The 24,057-nt window shown below is 39.0% G+C and overlaps 2 protein-coding genes and 1 long non-coding RNA gene across 4 annotated transcripts; all 3 read left to right on the top strand.

The window, feature by feature from the left end:
• The first annotated feature begins 2,260 nt into the window (after positions 1–2,260).
• On the top strand, positions 2,261–10,530 carry LOC140784993 (uncharacterized). Its single transcript, XM_073132670.1, has 6 exons — positions 2,261–3,543; positions 3,723–4,274; positions 4,372–7,401; positions 7,556–10,017; positions 10,105–10,325; positions 10,409–10,530. Exons 1-3 carry the CDS (start codon positions 2,581–2,583, stop codon positions 4,480–4,482), a joined length of 1,626 nt encoding a protein of 541 aa, XP_072988771.1. The 5' UTR covers positions 2,261–2,580; the 3' UTR covers positions 4,483–7,401; positions 7,556–10,017; positions 10,105–10,325; positions 10,409–10,530.
• Positions 10,531–11,595: 1,065 nt separating this feature from the next.
• LOC140784727 (uncharacterized) lies at positions 11,596–15,991 on the top strand. The gene is made up of 3 exons (XR_012108309.1): positions 11,596–11,787; positions 12,957–13,166; positions 15,663–15,991. It is a non-coding gene; the product is annotated as an uncharacterized lncRNA (long non-coding RNA).
• Positions 15,992–18,135: 2,144 nt separating this feature from the next.
• LOC140783589 (trihelix transcription factor GTL1-like) lies at positions 18,136–22,685 on the top strand. 2 transcript variants are annotated; one of them, XM_073130522.1, is made up of 3 exons: positions 18,136–19,312; positions 19,994–21,596; positions 21,682–22,685. In XM_073130522.1, the coding sequence occupies exons 1-3, from the start codon at positions 18,909–18,911 to the stop codon at positions 21,691–21,693; spliced, it is 2,019 nt and encodes a 672-aa protein (XP_072986623.1). In that variant the 5' UTR covers positions 18,136–18,908; the 3' UTR covers positions 21,694–22,685. The 2 variants fall into 2 exon arrangements, with proteins under 2 accessions (XP_072986623.1, XP_072986622.1); XM_073130521.1 differs by having other exon boundaries at positions 21,678–22,685.
• The last annotated feature ends 1,372 nt before the right edge of the window (positions 22,686–24,057 follow it).

The raw sequence follows: 24,057 nt of genomic DNA, 5'->3' as shown, positions 1-24,057 counted from the left end.
AGCAAGTGATAGATAGTCACGACCCCTTGGTTTGATATCAAGAATTCATATCCGGTTTAACAAAGAGAACACGACACTGTCACTTGCAATCGTGCACCAATAATAATGGACTAGGGGACTATAATTCAAATAGGCATTTCATCGAACATCTTGTAGGCACGACCAACATGAAAGGATGAATCTGATGGCCAATGATGGTGGCGACTACATAATTAGAGTGGCCAAGTGAACAAAACTAACACTCTCGTTGTTAGGACAGAGACGAGAGCTAATGAGGGCTGAAACCAAATATCTCTGTTATCGACGACAAAGACTATGGAGTCGACGATTCCAATAGTCGTGAGATCTTTAAGGAGAATAACATGGGAGAACGGAGGTAAGAGTCTCTCCCCTCTCATAGTCAATTTAGCTAAAAGAGGAGAGAGGGAGGAAAGAAGACCCACCAACCACAACAAACTTCTACAGGACACAAATTATTTTCCCTTTTAAGTTGCGCACTTTTCTAAAGCAGGGGCTTATCAAAATAATAATAATAATAATAATAATAATAATAGTAAAGTAGTCAAAGTGAGAAGAAATTGGTTACGGCGTGCAAAATATTTCATTAAAAAACAATTATTTTTTTTGTTGATTACTAGAATGGAATCTGAATGATTTGTTAATACAGGTTCTATTATTATATATTGGTTGCTCGTTACCCTTTCCTCTCTAGAAATGATTGGAAAATTTAATAATTTTTCTGCTCCTAATAAACATTTGACAAGTTGGGAGGCACGGATGGTAATCAAGCACCAACATAGCACAAAGTGTATGTTTATAAGCTCGGCTGTTAAAAGCTGGAAGCTCGAGATATTCTCGCATTAATGTCATGTCTAAATAAGTAGGAGAACTAGAATGAAGTGTATAAAAGACGAAATCGTTCACATGGTTTTTTTTTCTCACCAAAAGATTGATAACCAATGTCCGGATCTAGTAGAGTTGATAAGTATCTTATAAAAATATTTGGTAGTTGAGTAGTTTGGTAGCTTGGCTCGATTCGGTTGATGGCTCGACAGTGCGGTTAGCTTGAAAGAACAACTTGGCAACGCAACAGCTTGGAGCAGGTCTCGACAGCGTTTGATTCGAAGCAATTGTTTGACGACGCATATGACTTAAAGTCTAGACTAGATAGCTAAATGCTCGATAAGGCCTAAAGTGCCTTTGTATCTAGCCTTCGGGCTCATGAATGATAAAAAAAAAATCAACAATGTCCGAATTATGCTTTTGGGAAGCACCAAAGCATGAGTGGACAACAACGCATATGGGAGGCTCGATCTAGCTCTTTAGCATAAAAATAAAAGGACGCCCAAAGATTAAAAGGAAGTATTTCAATGGGTGTACAGGAGGACTGGATGCCAGTAAAATGTTTATATTTTTCCAATCTTTCTAGATACAAGTATAAAGTGTTGGAAGTACGATACACCTGTTATATATATAATTTTACTCGTATTTTATTATTTTTAAATATAAATGTAATAATTATTTTGAATATTTTTTAAAAAAAATTGTGTTTGGTTACTAACTATATTTTAAATAATTATATTAATTATACTAAAAATATTGTTTAGAAAATATGCATAACTTATCTTATGTAAGATTTAACTAAAATATGCACAAATAAACATTTGGCTGCAAAATGTATTTAAAAAAATTATAATTTATAAATAAGTATTCCCTATGCACGGATCAAATACTAAACTAAGCCTCCACCAAAATTAATTTATTCAAATAATTTGCCTCTGTTTTTAATAACTAAATAACGTTAGAGGTTCATTATTTTTATTTTTTTTTAAACAAAATCATTTTGATTTTCTATTACAAGTTAGGCATTTTTTTTCTTTGAAATATATCCTTTTGCCATTTGAAGGTCTGATTAAAATCAGACGGGACATTTTGAGAATATGGGTAAATTATTACTAGAATTCTTATTTAATTTTTTATTATTTCATCTAAATAATTGAATACAAGTCCCTTATATACCCGCCCGCCTTAAGAGATGTTCCTCTATTTCTATAATATTCTATCACCATTTAATAAGTAGCTCAAGCAGTAGATAAACAAATTTAGAAGAAAAAAAAAAGAACTTAAAAAAACGAAAAATATTTTATAAATATTTTCCATGCCAATCATTTTTTAAGCTTATTAATAAATAAATAAAAACATTTTGAAGTGAATTATTCTGGGCCTTAGTTTGATTAAAAACTATAGCCCGATTGAGAGGCAACAACTCGACGCTCTGTGGACTCCGGGAACAGCCATCTCCATCACGACGCTTCCAAGACCCAGATCCTCGTATTCCCCATCCGAAACTCCCACTCGATGAAACACCTGACCACCACCGCCAACTCTCTCTCCTTTTCCTGGCCTCACCACCAAAACCAAAAGGAGGATTCCGAAACATTTTTCTCCCTTCTTCTTCTCTTCAAAGTTTGAAACGCCACTACACCATCGGACTCTCCACTTTCCAAATATATACCTCCCCTCCTCTCCTACCTAAAATATAACAACCCTGTCTCCTCCTCGCGCAAATGAGCGAAGACTATGACGATGACGACGAAGATGACGACGATGAAACCAGCCCTCCTCCCCACCGCCTCCCTCCGCCCTCTTCGCCGCTGCCGTATCGCCTCCTCCGCCGCGGCCTTCCTTGCACTCCTCCTCACCACCGCCGCTTGGCTCTCCCTCGTATTCTCCTCTTCATCCTCGCCATCCTCTCCGTCCACCTCCTTTTCCCTCCTCTCGTGGACTCGCTTTCATTCCATCTCCTCCCCTCCTCCATTATTCTCTCCTCTATTCTCCCCTCCTCCTCCTCCTCCTCCTCCTCCTCCTTTCCGCGACCCCTTCCTCTCTTCAGAGACCCTAACCTCCTCGGACTCGCAAGACGGACACTCCTCTTCCTCCCCTCTCGCAGCTCGCCACCTCGTCTTCGGCATCGCTGGTTCCGCGCACCTCTGGCGGCGCCGCCGCGAGTTCCTCCGCCTATGGTGGCGCCCTTCCTCCATGCACGGCCACGTCTGGCTCGACGACCTCCCTCTAGCTAAGGACGATGACGACGCTCTCCTCCCTCCGATTCGCGTTTCCGAGGACATCTCCCGGTTCCGCTATACTAACCCCACCGGCCACCCATCCGGCCTCCGCATAGCCCGCATCGTCGCCGAGAGCTTCCGACTCGGCCACCCCACGGCACGGTGGTTCGTGCTCGTCGATGACGACACCATCGTCTGCATCGACAACCTCGTCGCCGTGCTCGCCAAGTACGACTGGACCGAGATGGTCTACGTCGGGGCGCCGTCCGAGAGCCACTCTGCAAACACCTATTTCAGCCATTCCATGGCATTCGGCGGCGGTGGCATCGCCCTCAGCTACCCGCTCGCCGAGGCCCTTGCGACGATGCAGGATGGATGCCTTGAGAGGTACCCCCGGCTCTACGGGAGTGACGACCGGCTGCATGCCTGCATCTCCGAGCTCGGAGTCCCCTTAACTCGCGAGCATGGTTTCCATCAGGTACATTTCGGATTCTTGATATATTTGTTCTTAATTTTCGCCGTCAAGTTAACTTCTTTATCAACTGAACGTAATGTCTGCATGTCATTGGATTGGGACGATGAATGATCATTGGAACTAGTATCTTATTGAATAGGAATATTACCAATATTGCTGTTTGTTCTTCTTTGTTATCTCAGTGGGATATTAGGGGGAATGCACATGGACTTTTGGCTGCTCATCCTATTGCTCCTTTTATATCAATCCATCATGTTGAGACTGTTGACTCCTTTTACCCTGGCTTGAGCTCCCTTGAAAGCCTTGTGCTTTTTACAAAGGCTATGAAGACAGATCCACATAGTTTTTTGCAGCGTGCTATTGCTTATGATAAAAGCCGGAAGCTTACTATTGCTGTGTCACTGGGCTATGTTGTACAAGTGTTCCCTAACATTGTTCTTCCACGAGATTTGGAGAGATCCGAGCAGACTTATATTGCTTGGAATAAGATTGGTCACAAGAACGAGTTTGATTTTGACACAAGGGATTCTTACAGATCAGTGTGCAAGAAGCCGATTCTATTTTTCTTGAAAGATATTTGGAAGGATGGTAACATTACAAAGGGTTCTTATGTACGAGCTACTGGGAGAGATGACCTGAAGAGGAAAGTGTTCTGCTTTCCTCGATCTCCTCCTTTGCCAAAAGTAGATGAAATTCAAGTTTTGGGAACTCCATTAAGCAAAAAATGGCATTTGGTTTGTTAATACCTTGGTCTTGCTTGTTTCATTTTGATGAAATTTTGTCTTTATAAATTCTTAGCTGATGCATATGTTTTACCTTTTGATTGAATAGGTGCCACGGCGGCTTTGTAGTAAGCTAGATGAAACAAGAAATGGCACTTTGCTCATTATTGTTGGGCAATGCAAGCAGGGAACTTTTGGGTCAGCCGCTAATTCTCTGTGATTATTAAGGAGGCAATAGAATTTATAACATTTCACTAAATGACAAAAGGAAAGCATAGTTAGCAGTCAGGCTTTACTTTCTCCTGTGTTTCAATATTTTTGTTCCACATTGGAAGCTGGTCTTTGATTCACTCGAGCATATCGACACTTTTCATATCAATGCTTAGACCTTCTTGAGTACTGAAGGTAGTTTTGAAACTTTTGCTTCAAATCTGATTGAGGAACATCTTTTTTATAATTCTTTGCCTCAAAGCCTTTCTCATAAGGCATATCATCATAATTTCATAATATAATCAATGATTAGAAAGCTCTTTCATGTATCAGTATTTGCAGTAAGTATTTTTTATACCCTAATATCTTTTATGATGGATTGGTCTTCATAATTGGTTCTTTTGTCATTTATCATGTTGTCACATGTAAAATAGTTTGAATCTCGTGTGTCAAGAACAAGGTTTTAAAATACTGTAGGTAGTAGACGGGTGGACAAGGGATCATGTAGCGCTTTAGTGCTAGGCGAGTGCCTAGAATTCAAAATGGTTAAAAAATAAACAAATAAAAAAATAATAGTGAGAGAAGAAGTTAAAAATTTAAAATTAATGCCTACAATTTGAACAATATACTAGTGCATTCTTCTTAACATTCTTATTAAGAACTATAGTAAGCTATAAGAATCCACTAATTCATCAATGTACAATAGTTTTAAATTTCAGAGTCAATCTATATATTAAAATATGATATAAGATGCTACAGCGGTCATCTAGGCGGGACTTAAGTGGAGCCTAGTTATATTCTATATTTTTAGAAGAATGGTCAAAAAGTACTGATGGATGCTTATGCTTGGTGCTCGTAGTTATTGGAAGTTGGAAAAGTGCAAGACAATTATGCCAACAATCTTTGAGCAACCTCAATTAAATTCCTGTGGAACTTGTCATGCATAGTTGAACAAACACACAACAAGCATGTGCCAGTGTGGATCTGTGTATATAGATAAGGTTGTCATGTATTTGCCCTGGAGTATTTTTATATTTGCATGTCTTCCCTCATATTCCTTATAACTGCACTATATCCTTGAAATCATCACCTGAGTTACATATATTCAGTGACGGTAAACATTATTTTAGGTTGATAAAAATTGATGCTTCTTGGTTTGCGCTCCAATTTGTTGACACTTTGCCGGTACAAGTAAATTATTAGAGCAGAGCAATATATATCATTTTCTGAATTTCTCCTGCTGGTCATTTTGCTGAATTAAGTGAATACACTCACACATTGACTTATAGGGGACTCCTTAAAATTGGAGGCACAACACTGTTTTATTACACACAGTGTCCTCACTGGTTAGTACATGCATGTGCCAAGCAACTAAATGCCATCACAAGTATGTGAGGGCCTTGTTCCCTGGTTTGCGTGGCACAACAGGTTGCATTATTAAATTGTATTATCAGCTATTACAGGGAAGCAATACCTACATTTATGCGAAAGGTTATTTTGTTGGAGCAAGAATTTCCGAATGCCTTTCTAAACCATGGAATATAAATGGCCTAAAGAGACCATTGTGTAGCACTTTTACGTTGGATCCATGAGCACATCTGATAATGCCAAAACTAGCAGTCAGATAATAGCTGAAATGGTGTTGAATGATTTAGATTGGTCATTTCGGTCTTTTATATTCTATTTAGTGCTTAGAGTAAGTCGCATTTAATCACTCATGTTGAATTATTGATGAATATTGGCTTCTGCGAGATGGTCCTTTTCTTTTCTTTTCTTTTCTTTTCTTTTGATAGTAAATGCTCTCCTCTGCAAACCTATGTCTGTTATTGGTGCAAAAGAACATTGGGTTTTGATGCTTGAAGATTCTTTTGCCTTTAGTTTTCTTTTTATTCACATTCTTGGAGGGAGTTTGGAAATGTAATGGTAGCACTGATTGAGGATAAGGTATGAGGAAATTATTTAAGATGGTCTGAACATGCTAAAAGTGATAACATGGTGCGATTAAGAAGTGATTCAGATTTCCAGTATAGATGGAAGATGCCATAAGGGAGAGAGACGAAAAGCAGACCTAGATACAACTAGAAGTTTAGAACCCTTCATGATGTTGAGAACTCCAAGATGGAGCTGAACGAAGAAAAAAATATATTCATTTAAGTATTTAACTGACACCAATTAAGGGAGTCATAGGGGTGTTGTTTTTATTCTTGTACTCCTACAGGAAGCTTTGGTTGTTGATCCATTCAGGGAATATGAAATACTTTGTTGCTTTTGAAAACTTAACTTCTCTGATAAGAGGAAGGCAAAAGGGCATGTGTTTAGTGTTTACTGTATACACACGCCACGGACCATGGATTATCAGATTAATTGGTCTGCACCAAGGGCTGGTGGGGTTCACTAATAAACAAGGATTACTTGTGGTTCACTAGATTTATGTATGATTCCACGTGCTTAAACTTATCGAAGATAATGAAAGTTTTATATAATCCAAATCCATATCTACATTCTATATATGCTGCATCATAATCTTTTGACATTTAATGGCCTGAACTTTTTTTGATGTTATACCCCCACATACTACTGACATTTCCTTTATGTTTGCAAAGGTCATGCTGTACCTGCTATTTGATACTTTAGATTTTCTTGGATGATGGTATAAATTGTCCTGGAAAATATCTTTGAAGGGTACAATGTTGGTTTCATAATACAGTGATTAGTCTGATATTTGCTAGACTAAGCATCTTTCTTTTTCAGAGAAGTAGTTGCCACGTTAAGCAATAATTATCATGCTCTGTTACAGGCATGCTGTACTTGGCATGCCTAGGATTTTGACAGCAGGTCCCATTACGCATTAGCATGGCGTCACACATTGGGAGATGAGATTTTCTCAAACCTATTTGATCAAAAAATTGCTGCTGAAGCTGAAAAAAAGGTAATTACACTAAAGTATTGTGCAACTAGGATACCATCCCTTGTTTTTTATATAATAGAATGCTGTTGTCATTTTCTTTTGTTGTTGCAGTATTAGATTAGCTGTTGCTAATATATTTTCACCAATATCTGATGTTTTCATTTATTGGTACTAGAGGTTTCTTGTTGTTTATGCCTTGGCAAAAGATATGAAGGATCGACGAGGTTCTATATCTCGATTAGTGTTTTTGTCTTGACTGGGCCTGGGTTTCTCTTTTGGCAGTGATGCTTAGCATCAAAGTTTTGCAAAATTTGTAGAGAAGTTTCCAAATATGAAAATTGAGAAGAAAACTTGGACACAGCAAACCAGATTGCTCATCACTTTGGAGTTATTTTGTTACATAGGAATGGTTCAGTAGTTTCAGGATTATATATGTAAAACTGTATGATTTAAGTGTAGTATGACTTAAAATACTTCATAAGTAAATAATTAATCAGTGAAGTTAATGTTATTTGTTACATGACAATTATATGACTAATAAGTGTTTGGGTTAAGGAAATGCTTTTGGTGGTAGGTAAATCAAATTATGGCGATGTACATGGTCACTGTTGAGAAAAAAAGGAAGATATGTCATGAGTTTGCATCTAAATTAGAAGAGAATGGTATAACTAAATTTACTCTTCAATGTAGCTATTGATGAACCATGTCTAGAATGTGTCTGCTCGAGTTCACTATAATGAGTTTTATTTGACTTCCTTAGAAATGAATACGTTTGGTGATAATATGCATAGTGCCTTTGAATGGCACTGCACAGTTTTTTTTTTTTTGAAATGGCCAGTTCTAGTCAATATTCAATTGTATCTATAGTTTCATTCAGGTCTGAGTCAATTTCAGTCTGTTTTGGACATCTTTCGAGTTTTCTGGCATAGATTTCCAATGAAACCATAAATGATGGATATTTCAGATCATTTTGGATGGAAACAAGTCCTTTTCGACTAGAACTTCAAACCTTTTATTTTATGGATATTCCAGATTTACTATTGTGCTTTGACCTAACACCTGACAATAATACTCTGGAAAGTGTTGCAATTAGAAGTCAAGAATCATATTTTAGGACTTCTAAGTATATGTAACAAGTCCGTAATGTTGTGACCTGAGCCCATCCAGGCGCTGTTTGCAGCTTCTAAATCGGCTCATCAACAAAGACAGTTTGAAGAACATTCTCAAGAAACACTCTTATTCAGATGAAATTACAGCTGTTAGTAATATTGAATCTTCTATTCTGTGGCATAGGGCAACATGCTTTGTAAGGTTGTTTTGGCATGTCAACCTCAGTTGAAGGCTCATATTATGGTATTGTCTTAGTATTATTGCCATTGTGAAAATAATAATTGGATTTAATGTGAAAAAAATATGATGTTATACAGAGATTTTTTTTTCTTCTAAGAGTATATTTATAGAGAATTTTTCTTTTATGATAAGTAAAACATGTTCTGTTCTCTCTGATGGCAGAACTTGTTAATATTGATTTCTTCAAGGTAAACTATATATATGTGGATATAGACGATGAACTGCTTATCCATTTATTTTCATCCGCCAGTCCTTGAACTAATTATGCTAGATTGTTATGCATTATTTACTTGTTTTCCACCTGACAGAAGAGCATGCTTACTTACAATTAGTGGTCTTTGATATGGATCTTATGGTCATAATGTCGCCAGAAGCATGAATCAAACTTGAAGGACGGGGTGTATGCTATCTAATGCTTATGCTTTAAAATGATTCCTTTACAAAGATGTTTTGTATATCTTGCAAAAGCCAGAAATAATTCCCAATTGGAGCTGAAGATTGTATGGTATTCTTGGTAGAATTCATATAGTTTGACAGGGTTAATTTAGAATTGGTGAAGCTGGTTGATATAACAACTTGTTCTGGAGTCATCTATGAACTTCGCAGGTACTTTCTATTCGAAAAGATTTATTTTGAAAATAAAGTTAGACATCTGGAACAAGAACATGGGAAATTGGTGGTCTGGAACTAGATTTAGACACAGATTGCATAAGATTTTCATTTTCCTTTTCTTTTTGTTTTGTTTCATAATGGTCAGCAATTAGCATGATTGCGACCTGTTGACCTAAAAAGTGGTTGCAATCATCTCTGAAAGATGATTGTTGTAGCTCAGTGACTGTTGCTACTGACTTCTATGAACTCTTTTAAGTCATCTTTCCATTAATTCAGGCATCCCTGATTCAGCAAGAAAAGCTCCTATTTGATTGGCTTCAGATGCCTGCTGCAGTTTACGTTCTGAATTATAACAACGAACTTTGTATTTATTCTGCTTGTCTTTTTATCTCCTTTTTCCAGTTGTGCAGTGTTATTACAAGTCCTACTCAATGCCTACATAAAGAAGCTTTATTCCTGCAACAAGGCATACCTACCTATAAAATCTTCCTGTCCTTTACTCATGCACTTCTAAGGGTGACGATTTGGATTAATTCTTTCCCTTCTGGGGTATAATCTTTAAAGCTAGCTACTTGGCTTTCCTGAGACCACGCATGTGATTGTCGCGTTCGATCCTGTCTATTACGACACAGGAGATTACGACATATCGACGGCGATGGTTGTAAATCTTGTCTGGTACAAGCTTACTTCTCTTCATCCTGTATCACTGAGTTCTCCCATGTCAATTCTGCACCTAATTCTCCTCTCTATTTTCTTCTCCAGATTGCTCCGATGTGTGATCGGTATTATAGCTATGCAAAGGACAACATCATTGCAACAGTAATGCTAAGAACGATACTGTTGTGTGATTTGTGATACTAATTTCTACACTAGGAATTAGGGGTTGGAAACAGTGAGTGGGGTCATGCACACAAGTGGCGAGAGAAAATTGGGCTTGGTATTAATTGTATGTGAGAAGGTTGACAGTTGCAACTAGAAGGGAGGTGCGTTTTAATCACATTGACATGCTTTATATTCCTTGGAATGGATTGCGTGGTATTAATTTTTGTAGGATTTTTTTTATCAGGGGAGGGAGTGGATATCTGATCTTATCACTAGCTAGATTGATAAATAGCATGTGCAGCTACTTGCAGTGAACAGTGTTTCCCTACATATATCTAACTTTGATGACGCAAGTGGTTAATGTGAGTTAATGCCATCAGATTGGTCAATTCAATAGTGGTGCTCATATTTTATCTTGGAATATATATATATATATATATATATATATATATAATGATTGGAGCTCGTAGATTAAGTCGGCAAAACAAGGGTCCAGCTTTACTCGATACGAGCCCCACAAATAATCCACATATTATCACCGTTGCATCCTGCACAGCTTATAATTTCTTGGTAGAAATTAGAGTTTAATAAAGTGACTCGCTTCAGCGAAATAACTCTGCTTGAAAGTAAGTTAAAAAAAAAATTGTTAAAATTTTCTTGGTAGATGAGAGAGTTATTTTTTTTAATGTTTTCTGTAAATAAATATAAAAAGTATAGAGGTATTTGAAAGTGATTATCTTTTTACTTCACTTTTAGGCAATTAAACATTTCTGTTAAAGATTGTTGAACTTCTAACCCCTTTTATTCTGTTTTTCTCTTCTATTTTTTCCTTTTGTTTTGTTAAAGATTTTCAACATCCAAAGTAAGAAATGAGAAAGATAACCACAGAAGAGAGTCAAGTTACCCAAATAAAAATTCAACAGATACCGTAAATTTTAATTTAACCACAAAAAGATAAAATGTATTTCTAAGTAGTTATTATTACAACAAACAAATAATTGCTTGTGATTGCACTAACTAGTGAATTCATACTGACTCATGGAGAATAACCATGGCTCTTCATATTTCACGATTTTAGAATAGTCCCATACAAGAATAGAAAAGCTAAAGTGCTCCTTTGGTTCCATGCATTAATAACAATATCAATTTTTGGTTCATAGATCCCATCACATATCCTTTCTAAGTGGCAAGTTAAAACCATATGAAACATCTTGATATCCACTTATAAACACATGCTCTTAACCTTTGATGGGAAGAAAAGAATGAAGACCAAGATTCTTTTGCTTACGATGATTTCCATTTAACACTGTACAAATGCAGCGTCTTGATATGCATGACGCCAAAACTGTTAGGTTTGTGATATCAAAGTCACAAAATTAAATCATATATTTATTAGGGTTGATTCAATAGACTCATGAAGTGAGTTATCTATGTTTGAGTTCACTTGACTTATGTCGCTTGGGTTATATGTGAGAGACTATATATGAGGGTTTGTAATACCCAAATGTTGAGAATTGGCACACAAAAGAGGGGTTTTGCCCTCTAGACACTTCAAAGGTAGGTTTTGCTTAAGGGAGAGTCGGACGAGAGAAGGGCTTCCTCTAAGAATGCTGTTTGACGACGGTAGTAGATAAATGAGATCTCTCTACCTATATCTCATATTCTTGATAGCGAAATATTCTTCTTCCTGTTCTTGGGCATAGCTTAGTTTTGGATGAACCATATGTATCTTATTGTGGTTATGTCTATAAGTCTTTCCTTACTGTTTTCTTATTTCTTTACATGCTTATAGGTTTTGAGGAGGAGAGTGTTGTTATAGCAAATATAGTGATTTGGTATTAGAAGTACTTTGATTCAATTAGTGAATGGAAACAGCCCTCCATTGAAAGTCATATAATATATTATAATAAACTATGCCTGTGATACCATGATCGGAGCTGCAATTCATCATGGTGTATGTATGACTCTTACGAATATATCTAATAATTTTGACTACTTTTCTAAACATTTGGATGCTCCTACTCACCAAGTAGCATGCATTCATCTATCCATCCATCGTATATGCAATGCTTATCATTTAATCCTGAGGCATTGCATCTAAATCTCCCATGATTGGAGCTTTGATTGCAGTGCACTTGGTGATCGATCACCCAATTATATTAGTGGGTGGAAGATTTGATGATGCTGGTCATTATTTGATATAACGTATGCGAATAAGAAAGAAATTTAAAGGAGAGGAATATTTAACATCAATCGGAACTCGGAAGGCTAATAATATTAGCTGTTATGTGACATCCTTCTCCTCTGCCCCCACCTCCAACTCCCAATTGTCATGTTTTGTCCCGTTCACTCTGGGGTCAGCGAGTTGACCACTTTATTTGTGGAAATATTAATTTCTCATTTTAACATCTTATATTATACATATAATTATCAGAAACAGTCGATATTTTGTCTATATAATCATCCACATTTAATTTATATATATATTATTATCTTAAATTAGAGGAGAAGACGTGATTTTCAAACCCCCAAAAAAAAAAAAAAAAAAAAAAAAAACGAGAAAACCTTAGATTGGGTATTTTCTATGATATTTGATAAATAATAATAGTGGTTGAATTAAAAGCAGTGCCAGTGAACGACTGAGCTTAATAAAATAAATATCTTTCCATTCTAATATTTCACGTTTTCTTTTTGTTTGCATTAGAGTCAACTCTTTTTCTCTTAAATTTTCCTCACAATTTCTTCTACTTATCAACTTTATTTTCCTTCTCTCTCTCTCTCTGTGGACGTAGAGAGGAAATTATGCGGTCCGTGTGGTGATCGATTGCGTAACTCAAAGAAACTCCAAAGCTCGTTAAAAGAGGAGCCGTCCAATCATAAGCTACCGACGTGGAGCTTACGTTACCTGGCGTCCACGTGGTTGCACGTGGCAATCCATATCACCATGCACTCCTCCATTACTTGGGCTTTGGATTCTCCCTGCAAGGTGGCGTTTAGATGCGGTATAAATTCTAATCTACTTTAGTTTTATTAACTTTTAAACTAAAATAAGTTAATCTAACTAGGTTTAGAATAATAAATTTGGGAGATATTTTGGTAAATGACTAAAATATTATTTGTAGTAGTTAGATTAGGAGAGGAGAGATGTGAAGGATCGAAATGATAGCAGAGTAATACTTTTTTAAAGAAAAAATAATAATAATTGAATATGTAAATAAATATTCCTAATAAATTATTATTAAAGCTAATAACCATATGTAAACAATTAAAATATCTCCCCTTTTATGGTATATTCCATATATAATATTTGACAGCCTTTAAACCATTTTTAAACATTTATGCAAGGATAAAATAATCTTTTATAGATCTAATTTATATTTTAATTATGATTAATCATATTTTAGTTAATAGATTTTAGAGGATATCCATATTTAAAAAAAAAACCGTCAAATTTTGTAATTCGAACCTTGTATGCTTAATTCTTTACAAATCAATCCCTTGTTATTCCAACCGTTGGGATTAAAGGCTTTGGGAGACGATTTTAATTTTGTTATATATATATTGCTGCTTGTTGAAGCTCACACTCCACTAGCATGTGCATCTTTAATTATTATAACTTCAAGTAATGATAAGAGAAAATAATTGCAAATTATAAACATAATGATTTGGCTAAGTACAGTCTAAGGTACCAAATTAGAGATTTCGTATGGCTTCGATGCCATCCAAATTAATCTATGTCGTTTAGTACTTATTACAACCTTATAATTTGGTGGAATTGATTCATTTTTGTGAACAAATGGGGAGCTTCGAAAGCCCTCATTTATAGATCTAGTAAAGTTTCAACATGGGTTAAGATTAGTGAGTAAAGTTCTAAGCAGGAAGGATTAAAACAGTTGGGTGCTAAGATTAATAAAACTTAGGCATCTTGTGATATGTGTGGATACCTAACAACAGTGGTTTCTTTTCCCACTGCTTAATTAAGGACCATAAAACTTTGGAGATATTTTTGATTGGGGTGGGGAAAACATGAGACCCAATTCATTGAACCTAGGAGAATGCCCAATTTTTTCTGCATGGAATTATTTTATATGCACTATATTTTTTTCCTTCTTCACTAAAAATACTTAAAAATATTCTACAGACATAACGACGTAATAAGATGAATTCTCTCTCTATATCTCTCTACTATCTTCTGCATCTATTTTGAGAATATTTGTAAAGAATTTTTAGGTAAGATTTTTTATTTTTCAATTTCAAGATAAACGAGATTAAATAAGAGATTATAAGTCATTATCCCCCTCAAACACTGCCAATATATGTCGAGACTTTTAGGGTTTTTAACCAAATTAATTTGGCATTATAAGTTAGTTCCAAACTTATTTACAAGTAGGACGATACCGACGCTTAGAAAAATAAATCTGATTAAAAATAACAATTTTTTTTAATTTAATAAAAATCACTGAATAAGAAAGCGATTATATCGAGTCTTGTATATACAAAGTCAAATAAGTTTGGAACTTTCATTCTGATACTTTGTTTGGTGCTCACATTTGGTTTGCCCAAAAACTCATAATTTTACTTCTTAATCTCAGCCTGCAAATTTAATCAAATTTGATTAAATAATAAAAATTGATAATTATGTGGACCAAAGATAATTTTTGTTGGTATCCTCATTATGCCCCGACATAGAACAATCTAGGAAAGATGGGTAACTTTCCTTTTAATTTAATTAGCATCTCTAATCTTAATTACTTCATCCTCTAATATACTATCCATTGATACAAGTATGAAGAGAGACAGCATAATTCAAGGTTTTAGGACTCCAAGGACTCTATACAAATTACTAGATTGAGAACATTATTTATAAAGGTGCCAAATATAATTGCGAAGTTCATATATATATATATATATATATATATATAATTGATTTGCATTTTACGAGTAATAGCAAGTGCAACCAGGTAGTGACATTAAATGAAACATTATACCAAAGCTTGAAAACTTGCTTTAATTTCTTAAGTTTGGTGAGAGCATACTCGAAAACCATGTGAAATTAGACAATTCCATTTAAAGTTTGTCCTAGGTTTATCATTCCCTCTCTACATGTCCAATATTTCGCTTACTCTAGCGTGCATAAATCTTTAAATAATTTATGCAAAAGTAAAGTAGTATCTTTCACTATGATTAATTAGGTTTACCTACATAATTTTATTCTTAAAAGAGTCCATAGGACTATAACTCAATAATTTTTCGCTTTTCTAAAGGTAAAATAGTGGCTTTAATATAGTGAGACGAAAGGCCCAGGAGATTAATAGGATTATGTACATAATTTAGCTTCTATCTTTGCACACGCAACCTTCCTACGTGAAACAGTTGGCTTTCTCGATAATTCACACTCCTAACTTTAATTATTATCTTCTTCTCTTTGGGATTCATTCATACTGCATTCATTCACTAATTTATTGTACAAATTATTGATTCACTCGTTTTACGTACAGATTTATATGATACGACATTTTCTGGTCTTCTTTACATACCCTTTCCTTTGTCCCCATCTCGTACTCCTATTTCATAGACGGATGTCACGTTACCTGGGGCTTTCGCACAAAGGAAAAGTGAGGATGAATGAATGAGACAGAGGCATTAGTGGTAAGGAAGCTTAAAAGGTTATGTATACCAATTACCAAGGCAATATTGCAGGAAAGATGGGGAGATATTAGTTAGGTTGATCATATTTTATTTTATAAAATTATGATTTCGATCGTACCAGCTATAATTTTATGATTTGAATGGATTTAAATTTAATCCCGGATAAATCTCGTACAAAGCTATTGAATGTTTTTTATTTATTTAACACGGATTGTTTTGTATTGAAATTTTAAATACCAAAATAATAGGCCCGGCTCAAATTTTAATAAAAGCATGATAAACTTAAAAGACAGGGTGTTAAGTGCAAATATTTCGTTCTTCGTTTTTAATATTTTGGTAAAATACGAAGCTAACGGTGGTCCCAAAGGTTAAAAACAGCCCAACCAATGAGCGCCTGCACCTGTCGAGAGTGGGCCCGGCCCAAATACACGCTTGTTTTTTTTTCACATGATGGGCCCCAATCTCCCCCTCCACGCTAATCTTTAACTGGTCCCCCACCTCTAGCCAATCACAGCCACCCGATCCAAATCGGACGGCGATCCCTTCGTCAATCGACCCATGCAAGTCCACCGCGAGATAAAAAGAAGAAGAAAAAGTAAAAGGAATAAAAGATATTAAAAAAGAAAGAAAGAAAGAAAGAAAGAAAGAAAGAAAGAGGGATTAAAAGAAAGCTCGTTGTGCCGCCGAATTCAAGCATCCTCTCCTTCTGACGGAAACACCCCTCGAGGTCGGCGTTCTCCGCAGAGTAAAAAATCGTTAGCGGATGAACAGTGGGCGAGGGCATCTGCGTCATTTGGCCGTGCAACTGGGGCTTGGAAGCGACGACAAAACTTGGCAGGTCAGCATCAGCTTGGCATCAAATTGGGAGAAGCTTTCCGTTTCGGTTACTTCCCCTCCCAAAAAATGACTTCCTCTTTGGTATTTACTTTCTTAGCGTTGAGACGATTTTCTAATTTTATTATTATTATTATTATTATTATTATTATTAATTCTTTCTGGATTGGTATAGATAGTGAGATAATTGGTTGGAATGATGAGTCCTATGTACAATTCCCGTCTATTTTTAGAGCGGGTCCGGACCAAGGAATCCAATTGGGTACGGCCATGATTGCGAGATGAGCCCCCGATGGCACATGCTTAATCTCTTTGCTTCTCTCTCCCTTCTTCCTCGCGTAATAATGGAATTGAGCCGTGAAAGAAAGAAATATGTCCTACGACGGGTAAAAAACATAAAACTGATTGATGAGTTACAAATAGAGAGAAATATTGAGTTACAAATAGAGAGAAATATTAAGATAAATAGTGAGAATAAAAAGGGGGGGGAGAGAAATGAAATGGAATGGGATGTGATATTTTTTTTTTCTTTTGGGGTGGAGGGGGGAAGGCTCTATTATTACTTGACCAGATTGGGGCCCACTGTAATAACTCAAACCCCATCCTTTCAGTAGAAAAATAGAGCAAAAAAACAAGCCCACATCTCGGCAATATCTTGCATGCCAACTCCTCCATGCATTTACTTTTTTATTTTACTCTAAACGATTAGCAATGGATCTGTTAGTTATTTAACTCAAAATCATCAATGATTAACGTCACGGGGGAGATGATGGAGGGGGGGTCACGCAGGTGGAATCGTGTGCCATCTGGATCGGAGATTCCCTCCGTCTGCTTTATTTTTAACGGGGTGTGTGTGTACGGAAGTAGTTATTTGGTAATAAAAAGATGAATAATAAGTCAATTAAGGGTTAGTTTACTTGAGTTATTACCTGGCTAACATGGTATGAGTGTGGGGTTTAATCGTGGGGATTTGGCTGGCAGTTGGGGTTTCCGTGGGATCCGCGATATTCGCCCGGCACGTTACAGCCCTCCTCCTCTCTCGTCTCCGCCCCCACAATACAGCTGTTGTAGTGTGTTCTTGTCTACCCCCCCCCTCTCTTTATTCTTTATTCTTTAATTTTATTTTTAATTTTAATTTCATTTCTTGTGCAAATTACTCCTCTGCCTCGTAATTCAAAATAATTGCGATAGGCAAAATTCTTGGTAATGTATATCAAGAAAAATGGTCCCTAAGACTAGCTAACTGGGCCACCACCGCCACCACCAACCACCATTGTTTTTATTGAACCCACTTCACAACGCTCTGATCGAAACCGTCCATGCTAGATGGGTCCCATCGTAACTCCCCCGTTTCAAAACTGTTAGCTGGAGGAGAAGAACCAAAGCTATTCTATTTTTATTTATTTATTTATTTAATATTTTACCTATAGATGTATAATGCCATTATATAAAAAGTATATTACCACTATAAGGTATGGGATAGACTGTGTGCGTGTTGTGGTTGTGCTCTTATTACTTGTTTCTCTCTCTCTCTCTTCTCTGTCCTTTCGGTTTTAACTATTATTAGGCAGCAAAGTAAGCCCCCCTGACAGCGCAGCATCCAGTTTGTTTTTATCATTTCCCATCTCTCTTCTCTCTCTCTCTCTCTCTCACATCATCATCATCATCATCATCATCATCATCATCTCCTGTAAGTGTAACCCTTCTCTCTCTCTCTCTCTCTCTCTCTCTCTCTCTCTCTCTCCCCCCTTCACTATATTCATTTCTCCCCCTCTCTGTGATGCTGTTTCCCTTTCTTCTTCTTCCTCCCTTTTCTTTCTCACCCATAGCCATAGCCTGCTTCAACTTCTACAATATTCTTCACATATAAATGGTGACGGAAATTTTTTAGTTATTTTGCCAGCACAGAGCTCGCTCCTAGTCTTTGCGCTTTCTCTCTCTCTCTCTCTCTCTCTGGCCTGGACTGGCTCTCTCTCTTTTCTTTTCTTTTCCTCTTTCCAGTTGTCTATGCTTCAATCTCTTTTCACCCCCTCTCCTTGTACTGAGTTCCTTTTTCCAATTCCGGATTCCTCCTTTCTCTCTCTCTCCACACTCAGTTAAGGGAGGGAGAGAGAGAGAGGGGAATAGGGAAGCTGGAGATCGCAATTAGAATTAGTGCCTGAGCTGTGGTACTACAAGCAGAGAGAAAGTATATAGCCAACTGAAGTGGTAATTAGGGAGAGGGAGAGAGAAAGAGGAGCGGGGGTAAAGATTCCAGTGCCATGCAGCAGCAAGGGGGGTCCCAGTATGGGGTTCCTCCGCCGGAGATGACCCCATTTATGGGAATTCCCGGTGGCCCCGACCACCTCCAGCCTCCGCCGCAGCAGCCGTCGCCATTGTCGCAGCTCGCCGAGGCCGCCTCGCCTATAAGCAGCCGTCCACCGCCGCCTGCAGGAGCAGGAGCAGGACAAAGATCTCATTTTGAAGAATTGGTCCCCGGAACTGGTGGGAATTTCCCCGACGATGAGGCCCTCGCCGCCGCCGGCGAGGAGGTCGAGCGCGGCGGGGCGCCGGGGAACCGGTGGCCGAGGCAGGAGACGCTGGCTCTTCTCAAGATCCGCTCCGAGATGGACGCCGCCTTCCGGGACGCCACCCTCAAGGGACCTCTCTGGGAGGATGTCTCCAGGTAGTTAAACGCATTACAAATCCTCCAAATTTCCAACTCTTTTTAACGGTTTCTTGGGCTTTAGTCCCCCATGAAATAGAGTGAAAATTCTCTCTCTCTCTCTCTCTCGTGAATTCTGAGAAACACATGTTAGTGGCAACCTGTAGCAGCAGATGCTGCAGCTGCTGCTCCCTGCGGCTATTGCTTTCATGAGCTCCAGTTTTGGGAAAGAAGAAAAAAAAAGTACTACTACTACGACTCTCTCTCTCTCTCTCTCTCTCCTCTCGCTTAGATCCAGAACCCATCTCAGCTTCACGAGCGTAGCATCTTTTCCCCTTCCTTTAATTATGTGTTTGTCGCCGAATTCGAGGAGAGCCGCTTCAGATCCGCGGCATCAATCCCAACAAGTCCCTGTTAATTTTCTAATTCCGGTGCAGATGATTTTAAGACAAAGAGGCGACGAGAGAAACGGGGTACAAGGCGCATGCATTCCTTATTTATCTCACTTGAAAATTTCGCTCCCCCTTTTTCTTTCCCATCACGTTAATATACTTTATCTTTTCCATCTTTTTTAAAATATTATTAGTATTATTCTTCTTATTATTGTCTAATTAGCGTAGATGCTGTTTGTGTGGTATGTATGCAATCATCGTCCTCTCTCATTCATATCTCCTCCTCTTCTTCTTCCTGCTCCTCCTCCAGGAAGCTAGCCGAGTTGGGGTACAAGAGGAGCGCTAAGAAATGCAAGGAGAAGTTTGAGAACGTCCACAAGTACTACAAGCGCACGAGGGAGAACCGCGCCGGCCGGCAAGACGGCAAGACCTACCGCTTCTTTAGCCAGCTCGAGGCCCTCCACGCCGCGACGACCACCGCGCCCAACCCCGCTGCCGTCGTCTCCCCGGTGAGCTCTATCGGAGTCAGCGCCGGCATGGTGGGCCCCTCCTCAGCCAGGATCCAGCCGACTCCGATCTCCGTCGTGCCCCCGCAGAATCTCGGGCCCACAATCCCGATCGCCGCCGCCGCCGCCGCCACTCCCACCGGCGGTATCAGCTTCTCCTCCATGAGCACGTCGTCAGAGTCGGACGACTCCGACGACGAGGGAACCGAGGAGATTGGGGGGAGCAGGGAGCAAGGGAAGAGGAAGAGGAGGGGAGGTTCGGGGGGGAGCCGGAAGATGATGGCGTTCTTCGAGGGACTGATGAAGCAGGTGATGGAGCGGCAGGAGGCGATGCAGCAGCGGTTCTTGGAAACGATCGAGAAACGGGAGCAGGAGCGGATGATACGCGAGGAGGCGTGGCGGCGGCAGGAGATGGCGAGGCTCAGCCGCGAGCAGGATATCCTCGCGCAGGAGCGCGCTATGGCTTCCTCCCGCGATGCCGCAGTCATCTCCTTCATCCAAAAGATCAGCGGCCAGACCATCCCATTGCCGACTACTCTCCCCACCACCACCACCTTCGCGTCAATCTCGCCAACTCAGTATCCGATATCTACACCACCGCCGGCGCCGCCACCTCAGCAACAGCAGACGCCGCCGCAACACCAACAGCAAAAGCAACACCACCATCAACAACCACAGCAAACGCCGCCACCGCCGCCGCCGCCGCCGCAACATATCCAGCAGCTCCAAGAGTTTCGCGGCTCCGAGCAGCATGATCAGTCTGGGAGCGCCGGCATGGAGACCATGTCGGCGTCCTCGCGCTGGCCCAAGCCGGAGGTGCACGCGTTGATCAAGCTGCGGAGCGGGCTCGAGACGAAGTACCAAGAGGCCGGGCCGAAGGGCCCGCTGTGGGAGGAGATCGCCGCCGGAATGCAGAGGATGGGATACAGCAGGAGCGCCAAGAGATGCAAGGAGAAGTGGGAGAACATCAACAAGTATTTCAAGAAGGTGAAGGAAAGCAACAAGAAGCGGCCGGAGGACGCTAAGACCTGCCCTTACTTCCACCAATTGGACGCTCTCTACCGCAAGAAAAACCACGGCGGCGGCGGCGGCGGCGCCAGCAGTAGCGGCGTCGTCTCAATGGGATCGATCCAGCAGCAAGGGCAAGAAACCGATCATTCCAATCCCAATCCGCAAGAACGAGGTGACTTCCTCACAATTATGGCAGCTCCACAAGCCCCGCAACAACCAGAAAGCGAAAGCAACGATAACAGCAACAACGATAACTTAAACAACAGCAAAAGGAATGTCGGGAATCCCGAGGAGGGTGGAGGATCCGGAGGCGTACAGATACAAACCAGCAACGGAGGATTAACTCCAACCTTGCTCGAAGAAGGCACTAGTGGCGGTGGCATGGCCATGAAGAAGGTAAGCAAGCAATGCTGAAACTTAGAGAAAAAGATCGATTGGTTTGTAGATCGTATCATAATTGAATTGATTGCTTTGAAGCCAGAAGACATTGTGAAGAAGCTGATGGAGCAGCAGCGGCAGCAAGCGGCGATGGAGAGCTACGACAAGTTGGACGACCCCGACAGCGACGTCAACATGGACCAAGACGACGAGGAGGACGAGGACGAGGACGAAGACGAGGAGGACGGGAAGATGCAGTACAAGATAGAGTTCCAGAGGCCCAACGTGAGCGGCGGCGGAGGAAACGCTCCGACCACAGCGGCGGCGACGACTGCGGGTTCTTTCTTAGCCATGGTTTAGTATAATTAATTAGCCCACCACCATTAGTCTCTTCCTCTTCCTCTTCCTCCTCCTCTCAATGTACCATATGTACCTATTTGTTACCCAAACACCCACCCAAAACTCGAGACTTCGCATCACCCCAACACTCAATTCTTCTCTTCCTCATCTCCTCCTCCTTCTTCCTCTACACTGTGATCATCATCATTCCTTCTCACTTCTTCTTCAGTAACTACATCTTTAGTTGCGTCGTAGGTCTACAAGTTTTCAAATTTTTTTTTTTTCATCTCTTTTCTCTAGATCATGATGATGATGGTGTTCATTGCGTCAATCTATCCGTTGTTAATTTATTGATTTGTTGTGGAATAAGAGTCCTCTTCAGCTAACGGAGTGGGCTGACACGACCCAATGGCTAGCTCAGTAATAAGCTCATGCACATAGCAGCATCAACAAACAAAAAGAGAGGGAATCAAAAGGTATAAGAGTTCGATCGCACTCCTGATCATGAGAGAGAGGAAGTGTACATTGGAATCTCGGATGAACAGAGAGAAGGTGGCAGAGGAAAACAAAAAACAAAACCCAAAGAAAAAAAAAAACCAACCTGTTAGTTTGGACGTTTCCACATGTTGTACATCTTCATCGACTACACGTAGTTTGTCTCTGTATCTTTGTGTACTCTACCAATGTAAGATTAAGATCTAGAACAATGGCGGGAGTTCATCTGGTGTGTTGTGCTGGGCATTTAATTATTTATCTCTTCTTCTTCTCCTCCTCCTCCTCTTTTTTTTCCCCCACTTCATTTAAATTGATTGATTAAGATGCAGTTGTTCTATTAAAATTCTCGTTTATGCTTGATTCATGTACTACTTATTAGCAGTCTTCTATTAATTATTAAAGCCCGCCATAAGTAAAGTTTCAGCAAGGTATATTGCTTAATTAGTATACCCACTTGGGGAGAAGCGTATATAATATTAGCAGAGGTCGGTGAGTTAAAGCGATCTGGGATTAGCTTTTATGACAGTAACGTGGAGGTCGCCGGTTCTACTGATACCGTTGAGATGCCCACCAACCTATTTTTCTTTATTATTATTTATAGATCATAAATATTAACAAATACATCTTAAGTCAAACCATGCGCATATAACCTTTCTAAATATTATATACAAGATTTATTATTGTTAGAAAGAACAAAATAGGGATCAAATAATACTAATACTAATACTAATACTAATACTAATACTGGAGGAATGTGTTGCTTTCTGGGGACCGATGATGTATTTTGGAGATAAGAGGGGGTGTAAAAGGACAAATATAGACACCCGTCCCGAGTGTATCAGAGCCCACCACGCTCTTTTTGTTTCCTAAAATGCCCTCCTCTTGCTTTTAACCTTCTGTCGCCCCACCGGCAAGGTCAATTGGGGTGGGGAATAATCGCTCTGCTGTATTTCCCAAATTACCCTTCTCTCAGATCCTCCAAGGCTGACACCCGTTTATTCTGGCTGTCAGTTTTACCTTCCACCTTTTTGTGGACTCTGAAATTGACATTCAGGTGTATATCATTTCGTATCAAATATATATATATATATATATATATATATATATATATATATATATATATATATATATATATATATATATATATATATATCTTAGAAGAGGCAAACTAATTGTCTAGTTTATACTTGTGGTTAACTTTCAGGCTCATAAGCTGGGTAGTAAATATTATTTGGTTTATTCTATTTTTAACTCTTCTTTGGACACTGCAAATGGACATAAGTTTTGTTACTCTCATCTCTGTGACTTTATTCATGCTAAAACAAAATATTCCAAACCCAAGTAGATATATTAATATTCCTATCCAAGTGGTCCGTCTAAGTAGATCTCATTCGCAGAATAAATTTCTAGTACAAGTTATTCAGCCAATGACTTCCTACTTCCTTACATTTTTTACTACTTACACAAGCATTTTAAGCGGTCCATATTGTTACGGACCATACCTTATTATCGGTTCAGATAATAATTATAGTATTGAGACAAAGAATGAGGAAAAAGTTGTGGGAATTTAGAGATGACAACTTGATTTTTCTCACTTTTTTTTTTAATGCTTTCAATATATTAACATTATATATGCAAATTAAAA

Source organism: Typha latifolia, chromosome 3, assembly GCF_019914945.1.
Source record: "Typha latifolia isolate L0001 chromosome 3, TyphaL0001v2, whole genome shotgun sequence".
NCBI classification, from domain to species: Eukaryota; Viridiplantae; Streptophyta; class Magnoliopsida; order Poales; family Typhaceae; genus Typha; species Typha latifolia.
This window is presented reverse-complemented; position numbering and strand designations above follow the sequence as displayed.

What these genes read in the sequence shown, in the direction of transcription:
- LOC140783589 (XM_073130521.1), top strand. Translation starts at nt 18,909, where the DNA reads ATGCAGCAGCAAGGGGGGTCCCAGTATGGGGTTCCTCCGCCGGAGATG. An exon ending in CTCTGGGAGGATGTCTCCAG is followed by an intron (nt 19,313 to 19,993) that starts GTAGTTAAACGC and finishes CTCCTCCTCCAG; the next exon opens with GAAGCTAGCCGAGTTGGGGT. An exon ending in GTGGCATGGCCATGAAGAAG is followed by an intron (nt 21,597 to 21,677) that starts GTAAGCAAGCAA and finishes ATTGCTTTGAAG; the next exon opens with CCAGAAGACATTGTGAAGAA.
- LOC140784993 (XM_073132670.1), top strand. Translation starts at nt 2,581, where the DNA reads ATGACGATGACGACGAAGATGACGACGATGAAACCAGCCCTCCTCCCC. An exon ending in GCGAGCATGGTTTCCATCAG is followed by an intron (nt 3,544 to 3,722) that starts GTACATTTCGGA and finishes TTGTTATCTCAG; the next exon opens with TGGGATATTAGGGGGAATGC. An exon ending in TAAGCAAAAAATGGCATTTG is followed by an intron (nt 4,275 to 4,371) that starts GTTTGTTAATAC and finishes TTGATTGAATAG; the next exon opens with GTGCCACGGCGGCTTTGTAG.